Consider the following 13,395-nt stretch of genomic DNA (forward strand, 5'->3'; position numbering starts at 1 on the left):
GTCAACAAAGGGTTGGGGAGTTGGGAGGGGGAGGTGAGCAGCTCTGTAAAGTATAGTTAAGTGAAATAAATTGCTTGTTTGTGCCTTTCCCCTTCTCCATCCCCCCTCCCGCCCCTCTCCTCCCCCACAATCCCCCTTCCTTTTCCTGTCACAGCAGGACACTGCCAGCCCTAATTTGAACTGGCTGCTTTATCCCTCTTCCATCACCCATCCGCTTCTTGGGATTGAAACACTTGTTGGTTTGTGTTGGAGACCCCATATAAGGGTCTGTGCATGTAAAGCCATGTTTGACAAAATAAACAGAGCCAGTCAGTGTTGTACCTCCAGAGCAGTGCTGTACCTCAAGTGCTGTGTGTTAACTTCTACCACTTCATGCAGGCTTCCGATGCTCTGCCTGTACTGAGTACCTTGAGGGGTTGAGGCACTCAGTAATAGTAAAAAAAAATAATAAAAAATAAATTTAAATTAAAAAACTAACCCTCTACCCTCCCTCCCCATTTACTTGCCGATTGCCGCCGTTCCCACGCCGGCGATCATCGTCTTCTGAGGGGGAATGTCTGGGCTGAGCCCAGACAGTGCCCCCTCTACTCTGTAGGAACTTCAGGGGACATATGACCGCAGTAGGTGTCCACAGTGCTGCAAGCAGGGGGAATGCCTGAACAGACAGGCAGTCCCCCTGCTGGTGAAAAAGTTAAAAAAAAAGTTAATAAAAGTAAAATAAATTAAATTAATCAATTAAAAAATATGTATACAATATATATCTATCAAAAAGATAAAGATAGCCAGCACTCTAGGTCTTGTGTAAAAAGAAGATTTTCTTTATTGATGATCCCACAGAAGGTCAACGTTTCAGTTCACCTAGGAACTTTCATCAGGACATATAATTAGTTCAACTGGGGGAGTGTCTCCGGGTGTCATGTAGATTAGCGATTGGTCCAAATTGGTTGCTTGCTGATCGTAGATTACGTCACCTAGTCTTTGGTGTTGGATGTGTGAGAGCATTTCTACATTCAAATAATGTCTTAATCAATAGGAATATTTTTTTTGGGTTGATGTGAGAACTTGTTCGGTATATTAAAAATACTTGGCATTTACAGTCTGATGAGAAACAACTGGAAGTGGTATGGAAACTTAAAGGGACTCTCCAGGGAGGACATTTTACTCACCTCGTTCCAGCGCCGGGAGCCTCGTGAAGCCGCGCCACCCTATCTCGTCAAAATGACGAAATAGGCGGGCGCGAGCAGGGAGCAATCAGACGCTTCCATTTGGAAGCGTCATTGCTCCCTTGTGCGCATGCGCGGCTTCGCCGCACATGCGCACATACTTCAGAGGGCGGCATTCATGCCGCCCTCTGAAGTCCTGAGCGCACTACAGCGTATGCGCGCGGCCGCGAGTTGAGCTGAGTGACAGCTCAGCTCGCGGTCTTTGCCCGCCCCCCTCCTCCGCTGACAGGCTGGAGAGAGAAGGCGCGCACACAGTGCCTTCTCTCTCCTGAACACGTCAGACGTATTTTAATACGTCTGACGTGTACAGGGCCTTTTTAGGGCCCTGCGTGATAGGAAGTCCCTCTAGTGGCCGTCTGAGTGACGGCCACTGGAGGTATTCCTATTAATCAATGTAAACACTGTATTTTCTCTGAAAATACAGTGTTTACATTAGATTGCCTGCAGGGAGCTATAGATAATACCTGAACAAATACATGAAGCTGTAGTTGTTCAGGTGACTATAGTGTCCCTTTAATTCAACTTTAGTTGTCAGATATAAATTTGAAAAGTGTACTTATGTTTAAATATCATCAATAATTACCAAATGATATAAGCATTTCACTGCATAAATACTTACCTTAAATTATTATAGACACATAGAATGTGCCGGCAGATAAGAACCATTCGGCCCATCTAGTCTGCCCAATTTTCTAAATACTTTCATTAGTCCCTGGCCTTATCTTATAGCTAGGATAGCCTTATGCCTATCCCACGCATGCTTAAACTCCCTCACTGTGTTAACCTCTACCACTTCAGCTGGAAGGCTACTCCATGCATCCACTACCCTCTCAGTAAAGTAATACTTCCTGATATTATTTTTAAACCTTTGCCCCTCTATTTCAAGACTGTCTTCTTGATGTGGTAGTCTTTATTTTTTTAAATATAGTCTCCTCCTTTACTGTCTTGATTCTCTTTATGTATTTAAATGTTTCTATCATATCCCCCCATCATTCCAGTCAGCTAAGGCGTTTCTGATTTAGTTAAATATATTTGACTTTAAAAACGTAAATATTAAATCTTGTGCAAGATAATGTAGCACGCAAAAAAGAATAGCTTCCATTGTAAGAAGTATACACTTTTTTTTTTTATAATAGACTCTGGGTGGGATGCAAAAGTGACATCCAGAGGGTTTATGTGCGTTCCAAAAATATTTGCAAACATAGGTTTATCTGAAAAAAAGACAAATGTGTGACAGGTTCACTTTTTAATGAAATTACGCCAATGAATGCACGCACAAACATGCAATTGCTAAATACAGTCTAATAAACATAAGAGATATCATCAGCAAAAACAGGGCACATGGCAGACTTTTATCTCAATAGCAGCTAATTGATCTGTACCTTTTTTTATAAAGTCACTGATTGCGGGTACAAAAACCATAAAATTTGAAGGTCACAATGAAGGAGAGGTGGTAAGACCTAGAGTCAGCATATGTGTGTGATCTGATTGGATTTAATATTGCGCAAGTCTGTTGCGTCCACGGAAAATACATCCTGTTCGCAGAAGTAATAAACCGTTTTTTATTGCATCTAGCAAACTAGGCCACACGATAGCTTTTTACTAAAAGTAATTTCTAACTGTATGGATTTTGTAAAACATACAAAGTTTTGGATTAAACTGTTTAAAAAAAAAAAAAAAAAAAAAAAAAGTTTTTTGATTTCATGTTTTTTGACGGATAATTTTTGTTGTATTTTAGGTTGATATGCAACTCTACATTTTGTCATTTCTGTCACCACAAGATCTCTGCATGCTTGGATCAACTAATCATTATTGGCACCTGCTGGTCCAGGATCGCGTGCTTTGGAAATATTTCCTATTACGAGATCTTCCATCTTGGCCTTTCATCGAATGGCACAGTCTACCGGACCAAAATATACTGCACTCGTGCTTTTCTGAATCACAGGAGGGGAAAGCTCCTAATTATATGTCTATGTAAGTTATAAAGGCTGCCGAGTTACCAAACCATACTTCCTGACATCATATCTAGAGAAAAACTGAACGTGGTTCCTTTTCGGATGCTTTTGCAAATTCCTTGGAGTTTATTGCCCTTAAAATATTCAGTTATTTCATCTTACTGTGAAATTAGCACAGTACAATTTATTATTTTCTTCACATTTGTTTAAATATGCCCAAGAGTTTAACAAAGTATGCGTGCATTCTGATACAGATCACTCTGTTTTATTACAATCTGCAGAACTTTTATTTAGATCACATTTTCCGATACTGATAATAATCACGTTAATATCATGTGTCTAGATATTTAAAATGCTGCCCTAGAAACCGAAAAACTTTGCGGCCAAGACACCCTGTTTATGGTGCAGTAAGCAACTTTCTCCAGTCGCTGGTGATGCATGGAGAGCCTCGATTTGCTATGTTTGGCCCTGGAATAGAACAGATGGATGATTCTTTGGTTGCCCGAATGATGACCTCTCCCGATCTTGTTCCAGTTATGTGCATACTTCAGAAACAAATTCATGGTGAGTTTTAAGAACGAAAAAAAATCCACTAAAACAAAATGTTAATATTAAACATAGATCTTTGTTTTGGAAGAGAAGAAATTATTTGTTAGAGGACTCTTCCACTTCTTCAGTAAAATATTCCAAACATTTCTTTATTTTATATTGTTGTAGCTTTATATAGATACTGCATTACAGGAAGCACCTCTAGTGGCTGTTTAAGTGACTGCCACTGGAGGTATTATTAGGCAGTAATGTAAACATTGCCTTTTCTATGAACACTCAATGTTTACTTTAAAATACCTACAGTGAAAGAATATAGTGTCCCTTTAAAGACAAAGTAGCTGAACCGGAAGCATGGTTGACTTGGAGAATGTTTACAGTTTGACTATATTGGCCATAACTGATAATCCCTTTGAATTCCTGCCCATTCTAACTTTATACTACTTTAGTAAGAAACCCTGCCTATGTTTACACTCTCGTTCCAGGCGGGCCAGTGACAGCAATGTGCTATATCTTACTGATATGCTGCACATACAGTCTCCGTGGCCACGTCAAATCATTGAAGTGTTTATGGTGCTTGGATTAACCTTTTACATCAAAAAGTGAAATCGTTTCACTCTCTTATTTTGTTTTCCTTCTGTCTTGAATTTAGCAATCCTACTGCTTTAACTGGTTTATTTGTCTAGTCCTAATATGTTGATGTGTAATTTTAAATCTGTGTTCATTCATGTTTGGATGATCTTATCAGAATGCACCTGTTGTGAGTGCATTAAAACCCAAGCAAGCATTAAAAAAAACAAATAAAAGCAAAAACGCAGTTTTGCCGTGGAAACAGTTCTATGTACTATGTATGTAACATCTTGACTAACCTATTTCCTATAGTGGGAAAATCGTCAACCAAAGTAACTCTGTCACCGTACACTCCATTCAAAATGATATAGACTACTTTGTCTTAGTATTTTTACTAATCTTGACAAGAGGCTGAGCTACTTTTTTGTCACGCTTATCAAGCCCTCAGTTGTCACTAGTGATGGCTGAGGGGAAAACGGCTCTGTCAATGGATGATCCTGCAAAGATCCCATAGTAGGGCAGAGCCTCTTTAAACGACTAAAACAATTCATTTATTCATTTTAACTAGAGACTTATACTACAGTACCTACCAAGGCTGGTGCAAGCAGGGCCGGTACAAGGATTTTTGCAGACCTAGACAAAAAAAATGTCGCCGCCCAAATCGCTCCACAGTGGCCATGTAGGTTTAATACCACAAGATAAAGCATTGCCTTACCTTGAAGTGTTAGTCAAGACTCTAGTGGCTGTCACGCTGAAAGCCACTAGAAATACCTCTGCTACAATGTCATGTAACTATGAGAAGCATTGGAAGTGCATAGCGATTTCCTCTTATGCGCTTCAGGCCCCTAAAACTCCTGTATGACGAACATTGGACTGGGCCAGCATTGCTCTATTAGTGACAGTGAGCGAGGTAAGAAGGCAAAGGAGTGCAGAGGGAGTCTTGATAAATGTAAGTAACCCCCACCTTTGTATATCATTTATTTTTTTATAAACCAATTTTTATTGTGTGTGGGGGACTTGAATCTATGTAGGGACAGAGACACTATAGTATTTGGAATACAGGTTTAGATTCCTAACACTGTAGTGTTCCGTTAATAGTATTGTATCTTTTTTAAATTAAAATTCAATCACCGGTAGATGCATACATACACACACACACACACACACACATTTACTTTTTCATACACATTGGTCCACACAATTACAATCATTGACCAATGCACACACACATTCACTGACTCACCCAGAGTGACACACACACACTGACTCAAGCAGACATACACTAACTAATGCAGATACAGTCCCAAGCAGACACACACACTTTACTCAAGCAGACACATACAATTTACGCAAGCAGACACCCACACTGATGCAGATACACACACTGACCCAAGCACGCACACACACATACACACTGATCCAGACACACACACACTGACCCAAGCAGACACAAAAAGAACACACTGATCTAGACACACACACTGACCCAATGAGAAAATAAATAGTTGCGGCGCACTCAGACTACAAAAAATAATATAATACAAAGAAGGCTACTAAAATGCCTATCTAAGAATAAATATGGGGATTTGGTTCCACCATATGGCCATATGTTGTAAAGCCCACCACTACTTTCAAAGTACCCCAATATTGGTGGGTCCTACGCTAAAATGTGGGGGACAAATTAAATAGTACTAATGTTAAAAATAAAAGGTGTTAAATTAAATCCTGGTAAGAGCATAGTGAGTATACAAAAATAAGTGATGAAAGCAATTAAAAACAGTGTTAAAACTAAACAATTAATGTGTTAGTGCTAAAATGAGTATACTCACTATTGCAGATGATATCTGTGCTGACTGGAGAAAATAATAAGTGACCTGACTATTGAAAAACTCCTCCTATATATACACACACCTGTGGCCACCTCTAAAGGAGCCTCTGAAGCTGGGGGGCTTGGGCGGGGTGCTTAACCCCAAAGGAATCTGGTCATCTGGTCTGGGCGCACTCAGACTACAAAAAATAATATAATACAAAGAAGGCTACTAAAATGCCTATCTAAGAATAAATATTTATTCTTAGATAGGCATTTTAGTAGCCTTCTTTGTATTATAATATTTTTGGTAGTCTGAGTGCGCCGCAACTATTTATTTTCTCATTATGAAGTTTAGTCACTGTGGCAGCACCTTTCATGCAAAATGCAGGTCTTGGGTGTGCTACCAATCCTTTCTCTGTACACACATCGACCCAAGCACATGCGCGCACACACACTGACTCAAGCAGACACGCACACTGATCCAAGCAGACACACACACTGATCCAAGCAGACACACACACACACACACACACACTGATTCAAGCATACACACACTGACTGAACCAAGCTGACACACACACACACACACACACCATGAAGTCCCTCACTTGTCTTTATTTAATATGGTCTCTCTGTGGGTCCCAGTCCAGGCCTGGCTGCCTTCATTCTCTTTAAGCACCGTCCCTGCTGTACTCCCGCCCACTTGACCCTGAGTACAGGGGAACAGGAGGAGCGATTGAAGTGCCCGTGCACTGCGGCATAGGTGGTGTGTAGGGGGACGGCTCTGTGATACTGGCTGGCTGAGGATGATGGCACCTGGCGCTAGTCTGAAGCCATGTATGTGCTCCCTAGCACCTGGTGCCATCACCTGCGGCATGCCAAACACAATTTGACCCATATAGAGGGGAGGCCAAAACCAGCAGTAAAACTGCTACTGGTGCCCCCCTTGATTAGCGCCCTAGGCGGCTGCCTAAACGGCCTGTAGGACGCGCTGGCCCTGGGTGCAAGGATGGACAACCGGTGAATTGGCATCATGGTAATGGGACCCAAGGCTCATTGATGCATGTAAGGCTAGCCTGTCTGTTCCAATCACACGGAGAAGCTACTGTAGCTCAAGTTGTGGAAAAACATAATGATGGCCAGCTAATGCCAATGCTCGGTAAGATATGTCAGCAAGATACAATTTGGGAAGAAGGCAGTCAGGTGGAGGGGATGCTATGCTCTGGGCAATTTTCTGTGGGATACCTTGGATCCTGGCATTCATACGGATGTTAGTGTGACACATACCACCTACTTAGAGATTGTTGCAGACCACAGACACCCCTTCATGGCAATGGTGTTCCCTGATGGAAGTGGATAAGGCACCCTGCAATACTGCAAAAATTGTTCAGGAATGGCTTGAGGGACTTGACAAAGAGTCCAATGTGGTCTTGTCCTTCAAATTCCCCAGATCTCAATCCGATTAACCATCTGTGGCATGTGCTGGAACAACAAATCCGATCCATGGAGGCCCCGCCTCACAACTGGCAGGACTTAAAGGGTCTGCTGCTAATGTCTTGGTACCAGATACTACAGGACACATTCAGAGGTCTCGTGGCGTCTGAGCTCTTTTGGCAACATGAGGTGAACTAACATGAAATTAGGCAGGCGGTTTTAAAATGTGGCTGATCAGTGTGTGTGTGTGTGTGTGTGTGTGTGCGCACACACATACAAACAACAGAAAGTTGATTGCATCATCTACATATCTCAAGTGCGACCTCAAGAAAAGTCTGCCTTGGGCACAACAATTCTGAGAACTCAGGTTTCCCCAGTTTTCCAGAGTTCACAGCTCCACATGAAACCGGGTGAACGAATGGGTCTGCCAGCATTTAGCAAGTGTCAATGGGGAGTTATGTTTTGTTCTAACCACACTCTTCAAGGTCAATTTAGTGTTAACCTTTACACCACATTACTACTAACACTAACCCCTACATTACCTTAACACTATCTCTAAAATTAAGAATAGAGAATGCCTAATGACAAAGCCTATATTATGGAAAATAATGCCACCTCTAGGTTCATTAAATGAAGCTGGGTAATTGCTGGACTCTTGCAAGCTGCAAAAGTATTTATTCCATCACAATTGATCGCATTTTCAAAAATAATGCTGAGTTTTTTGAAGCTGAAACGTTTAAAACACACTATAGCTATCAGAATACAAACCTGTGCTGAGTCTCTATTTAGATTCAATACCTCCTCTTTGGCAAAGTAAAAAATAGGACAAAAAAAAGCTTTTAGCTTGATGAGATTCTCTCAGTGCAGCTGCCTTCGCCACCTAAGACAGCCATTATAGATGTGTTTAACTCTGCAATGTTAAACAAAACTGCAATGTTTTACATTACCAGGTTACAACTACAGGGCCACTGCACCCAGACCACTTCATTGAGCTGAAGTGGTCTAGGTGCATTTAGTGGTTCTTTAAAACTGTACACTATTTTGATGGAATAAACACATTTATTACTTTTGCGAAAGTCCTGAGTGCCCCATCTTCATTTATTTTGAGTTGTTAGCAGTTACTTTGGAGCATCCAAGCAACTCCTCTTTCTAAAACTGTAAAACTCTAAAAAGGTTTTGCAGAGTCACTTGATTCTCAGTTACTTATCTTTGACTGCATTTTACTGACAATCATGTGATTTCTGTAACCGAGAATCACATGGAAATAATTACTTTGATGTCACAGTCAGTAATTACATTAACAAAACATCACAATTCATCTTTTACAACCTGTTGGCTGGAATATTACTTAATACAATTCATTTTAACTCCTCGATCCCCATACCTTTCAGCGATCATGTTGAACGACTCAGTGATTCAGATTACTGTTTCTCTATGTATTCCTCGATTTGATATAATTATGGTTTAAGTTTAAGTACTTTGAGCTCGTTATAGTGGGACTTTATGTTGTAATCAGTCTACAGTTTAAAATAAAAAACTGCTACTAAAAATGACTTTGCTAATATATGTAGTATTTTATTTGGGTACATTATTCTGTAGGTAGAGCTTGAGAATGGTGGTGGTGATATGAGTTTCTTTAGAGGTTTAGTATTCAGGATTTTCCCATTCCCCTCTGTTTGGAGCTATTGAGCAAGCTAGCATGTGATCTCATAAACATGTGCCTGCTCATCACCAAAATGAATTGGAGACCAGGGATTGGTTGTGAATTTACATTCAGTTGAGGGGAATATAGGATCCTATGGATTTGCTGAAAAATAGACATTTGGAGTTGACTAGTTCTTCTATATTTTTTAATGCATTGTCTACAGCAGTAGTTTCAAAGTCAACTTACCTAGAACTAATGAATAAGTTGTCTTCTCCTATGGGTGCAAAAAGTCTGTATTCACAGACACGCATGTACACGCACACGTACACTCCCAGCACCTATACCATTGCCAAGCTGTTTGTGGAGTTTCCTTTCCTGGGGTCTGCTTTGTGTACAAGTGAGTGTCATAACTGACGTTCCAGCAGACGACTGCAGAATGACTGAACTTTAGTAATGAGACTGGTCAGAGCATATAATGCAGGCAATCACTGCTACCCAGCCAGCCTCTTCTAGTTGATTATTTAAAGGCCCTGTTATAGCTTTGATATGGCTCCCTTGATAAAGGCATTTTGACGAAACGTTGGGGGTGTATTGGTTGACTCTTGTCCTTCTTCTCACTAGGTCTGGTATGTTTTCTTTATTTTTTTTGTTATTTATCATTATTTTGGGGTTATTGAATTTGGCATCTCATATAGCTGTATTGTATACTTATATATAACTTTTTATGCATTATGCAGTTTGCTTGTATGCAAACTTAAGAACTGATAGACATTGCATTGTATTCTTTATTGGACATTTATTGTCCTTTTTATGCATTGATACTGTTTATGAGAGCCTATTATTTTGACCCATTTAATAAACATTTTTTTCTATATGCTTTTGTGGTTGTGCTCCTTGTTTAAGTTATTAATGTCACTCTTTTGGCCTGTTTGGAATACGGCCTTATACGAGTGAGCACCATAGTTTAGTTGTTACGTTCTGTTCTTTATTAACTTATTTAGTGTGCCTACCTGTTCTAATTGTTACTATATAGCTTTGATATGGACCAGGCAACCAGCAATCCTGGACATAGAGAGGCATGCCAGGATTTAGACAGACTGTCCCAGTCAATGTGGGACATGTGGCTACAGGCTGCATGAAGTATTTTTAGGGGACTAAATACTAAAACACAATTGTTTCATTCAAAACCTGTAGCTGAATGAGGCTATTGTCTCACTCTGTATGCTGAAAAAGCAGATAAATATTTTTTTCCATAGTATAACACAAATAAAATGTAACAGTGAAAAAGTGCTAATACAGTGCAATAAATTACACACACACACAAATGTGTCACTCCAAGTAGACCAAAAACACAAAGTGAATAAAAAACAGTGTGTGTGTGCGTAATATACAAATAAACAAGTCCCATAGATTAGTATGTTTACCATATATAGAAAATAAATACCTGAAATCTAAAACTGATGATATAAAATGATATGCAATGGCGCACTCACATACTACAGAGTCACTAAAAGCTGACTCAGACTATGAAGGCTCTGGCTTGAGTATTCTTTAGTGGAATCTGCTTTTCGATCTTAATATGAAGAAACTGGAACTGCTCTTCCTAAATGAAAAGATCTTTATTCCACAAACCAGTAAAAACAACTAAAGAGTCGGTAAAATAAATACATTTCTGACCTTTTCCTGCTTCCAAAACAAGAAATTCAAGAAGTGACTGTTCACTTGCTGCCTAATATATCCCAGTCCTTGATAGGTTCCATTGTAACAATATAATCAATGTTATTCTCTTCACCTGTCAGTGGTTTTAATGCTGTGGCTGATCACACATACTTTTCAAAGTTTTTCTCAAGTGATGCATGTCCTTTGAAAATTTAGAAATTATACAAAAGCCACACTTTTGTATTTCTTCATGGCAAATATGGTCAAACCACAGGCCACTAATAGAACATTGTTTATAAGCTGTTTAACTGTAGGTTTGACACTTTGTTGCACCTTGTTGCTTATGTTACAATGCTTTAAATAGCCAAGTGAAAATGAACCAGGGGGGAATTTTATTTAAAGAGGAATTGTCTTTTCCAGAGAAGTTACAGTTCCGTGTTCCGTCACCCCAGTGAATGCTATTGAGGTTAACCAAGGTGAATAAAGCTTGGTTAATTATTCGGTTGTGCTAACATTGAGGAAGTGACCGTTCCGCTTTAAACTGCTCTGTTTACTTTACAATATAAGAATGGATAATAGTTATTATAGTATCATGTGAACTTCATTAGACTTATTTTGCTTCTTTGTGTTTAACTGTTTGTTTTTTAAGCAATAAGATGAATTACGTAACAAGCAGACAAGGGTGACGTTATAAGATCCACTGTTTTCATGAGAGAACACAGGGTTAGTCAGTAAAGCGATAATTCAAAGAGAGTTTCAAATTTAAGGTCAAAATAGCTGAATTTCAAAATTCAAAAGTCAACTATGCCGTAAGTTCAGCTCTGGCTGCCTTAAATTACAATTCACCTTGAAATATCATTTTACTAAATAACCCTCCTGAATAGTTTTTTAGCGACTAATTTGTTTTCCCTGGCTTTCTAAAACCAGCATATCACTATAAAATACCAGGAGATAATGCAAAATTGAACATAAATTTAAACTGACTTTTCTCTTTTTTGAACTTCATGTTGTCTGAGGGATTAGTAAATTGATCCAATGTTTTAATGACAATAGTGTTATGTACTGTGTATTTTTCATACATTATTGAATATATGAAGTAATATGGGTGTTTCCTGGTTAGATATGTTGATAGGATTCTACAAAGACACCATATAAAGAGTGAGAACACTCGTAGGTCCTGAAGAGTTTGGTACTTTGCAAATAATGAAAGTAATATAGCAATTATGGCACCTCATATATATGTATTTAATTATCCTCTTATTTATATAATTATTTTATTTTTTGTGTTTATACAGGAATTGGCTCGGGTGTTACTTTTCAACTCGACAATCAACATAAATTTAACATTTTAACTTTATATACCAGAACAAGGTAAGTCTTTTAAGAATGAAAAAAAAACAAAACTTGCAAAATAATAATTAAAAGTACCAAAGTACTAGAGTAGAATAGACACTGTCCATAAGAGAAAACAGAAAACATAATTATAAGTCCTCTTCGGTATAATAGAAAAGATAATCACAGCATTCATAAAACAATGGGATCCTTCAAGTAATTTCACGAAATTGCATCACTAACTACGTCACGTGTGGAGGCTGAACTAACAGCCTATTGGAAGATTCAAATCTAACTGCCACCAATCAACTTTCACTATTACTTTTATAAACCGGGAAAATCATGTCTCCGGCTCCCCTCTGATGAGCTTATGAGCGAAACGCGTGTCAGGGCAACCAGGGCTGAATTATTTTGACCACTAATTTACCTAGACTTTACAGCAGAATGCCTTATCATATTGCGATCCAGCTTTGGTATTAATTTAACTTTTCAACCATTGGACTCATCGAGTCCTCTTCACTTCTACCGACTATTATTTTCTCTATACTTACCCCCTGCTGATTTTCTAATCTGTGTATATCATTAACGTGGAGGGTGGTTCTCTCTTATGTATATCAGTGAGGGAAAGTGTTTTTATAAGGGGTGCCCTCGAAGGCACAGTAGGGAGAGTAATTCTACCGCAGATATATTATTCGTTTTCTCCCTACCTCTATACTTTGTAATTTTAGCCAACTAATATCTAATAGGCTTCTTCACCTTCTGCCAGCAGCAATAATAACTATCTTTCTATGCAATAACTTGAGGTTTCACAGGAACACACTCTATCCTGTTATAGGCTGTTCTACATAGGGGCGAAACTAGTATACCTTTATACCTACAAATTATATCTTTATAGCTATACTTACCCTCGGGCAACTCTATTTTCTCCACTTTGCCACATTATAAGTGGAGGAGGGGGAAGTGTATTAAACATTAGGTAGGGAAAGTGTTCCCGCAAGAGGAATAGGGAGATTCTATAAACTACATCGATCGAATTGTTCTCTCCCTTTGACACTGTATTGGTTCTATTTACGCTCCTCGACATTTCTTGGAGCGATCTATTTGGGGAAAACATTATGGGTTAATATATCTAATGCTGCACATAGCGGTCCAAATTCCCCCCTTTTTACTGTTAATTTATTTTCTATTTTCATCTCATTATTTTTCTCTAACAGTCAGAAA

At 39.1% G+C, this 13,395-nt stretch overlaps 1 protein-coding gene across 2 annotated transcripts in view; it reads left to right on the plus strand.

Annotated features, from left to right (window-relative positions):
* The window catches only part of FBXO4 (F-box protein 4), a 50,488-nt gene that overhangs the window by 14,410 nt on the left and 22,683 nt on the right, over positions 1–13,395 (plus strand). For both annotated transcript variants that reach the window (XM_063454008.1, XM_063454009.1), the window contains 3 exons: positions 2,962–3,197; positions 3,522–3,742; positions 12,138–12,213. In XM_063454008.1, the coding sequence (XP_063310078.1) occupies positions 2,962–3,197; positions 3,522–3,742; positions 12,138–12,213 (533 nt within the window). The remainder of the gene's footprint in view (positions 1–2,961; positions 3,198–3,521; positions 3,743–12,137; positions 12,214–13,395) is intronic.

This window comes from Pelobates fuscus, chromosome 5 (genome assembly GCF_036172605.1).
Source record: "Pelobates fuscus isolate aPelFus1 chromosome 5, aPelFus1.pri, whole genome shotgun sequence".
In the NCBI taxonomy this organism is placed as follows: Eukaryota; Metazoa; Chordata; class Amphibia; order Anura; family Pelobatidae; genus Pelobates; species Pelobates fuscus.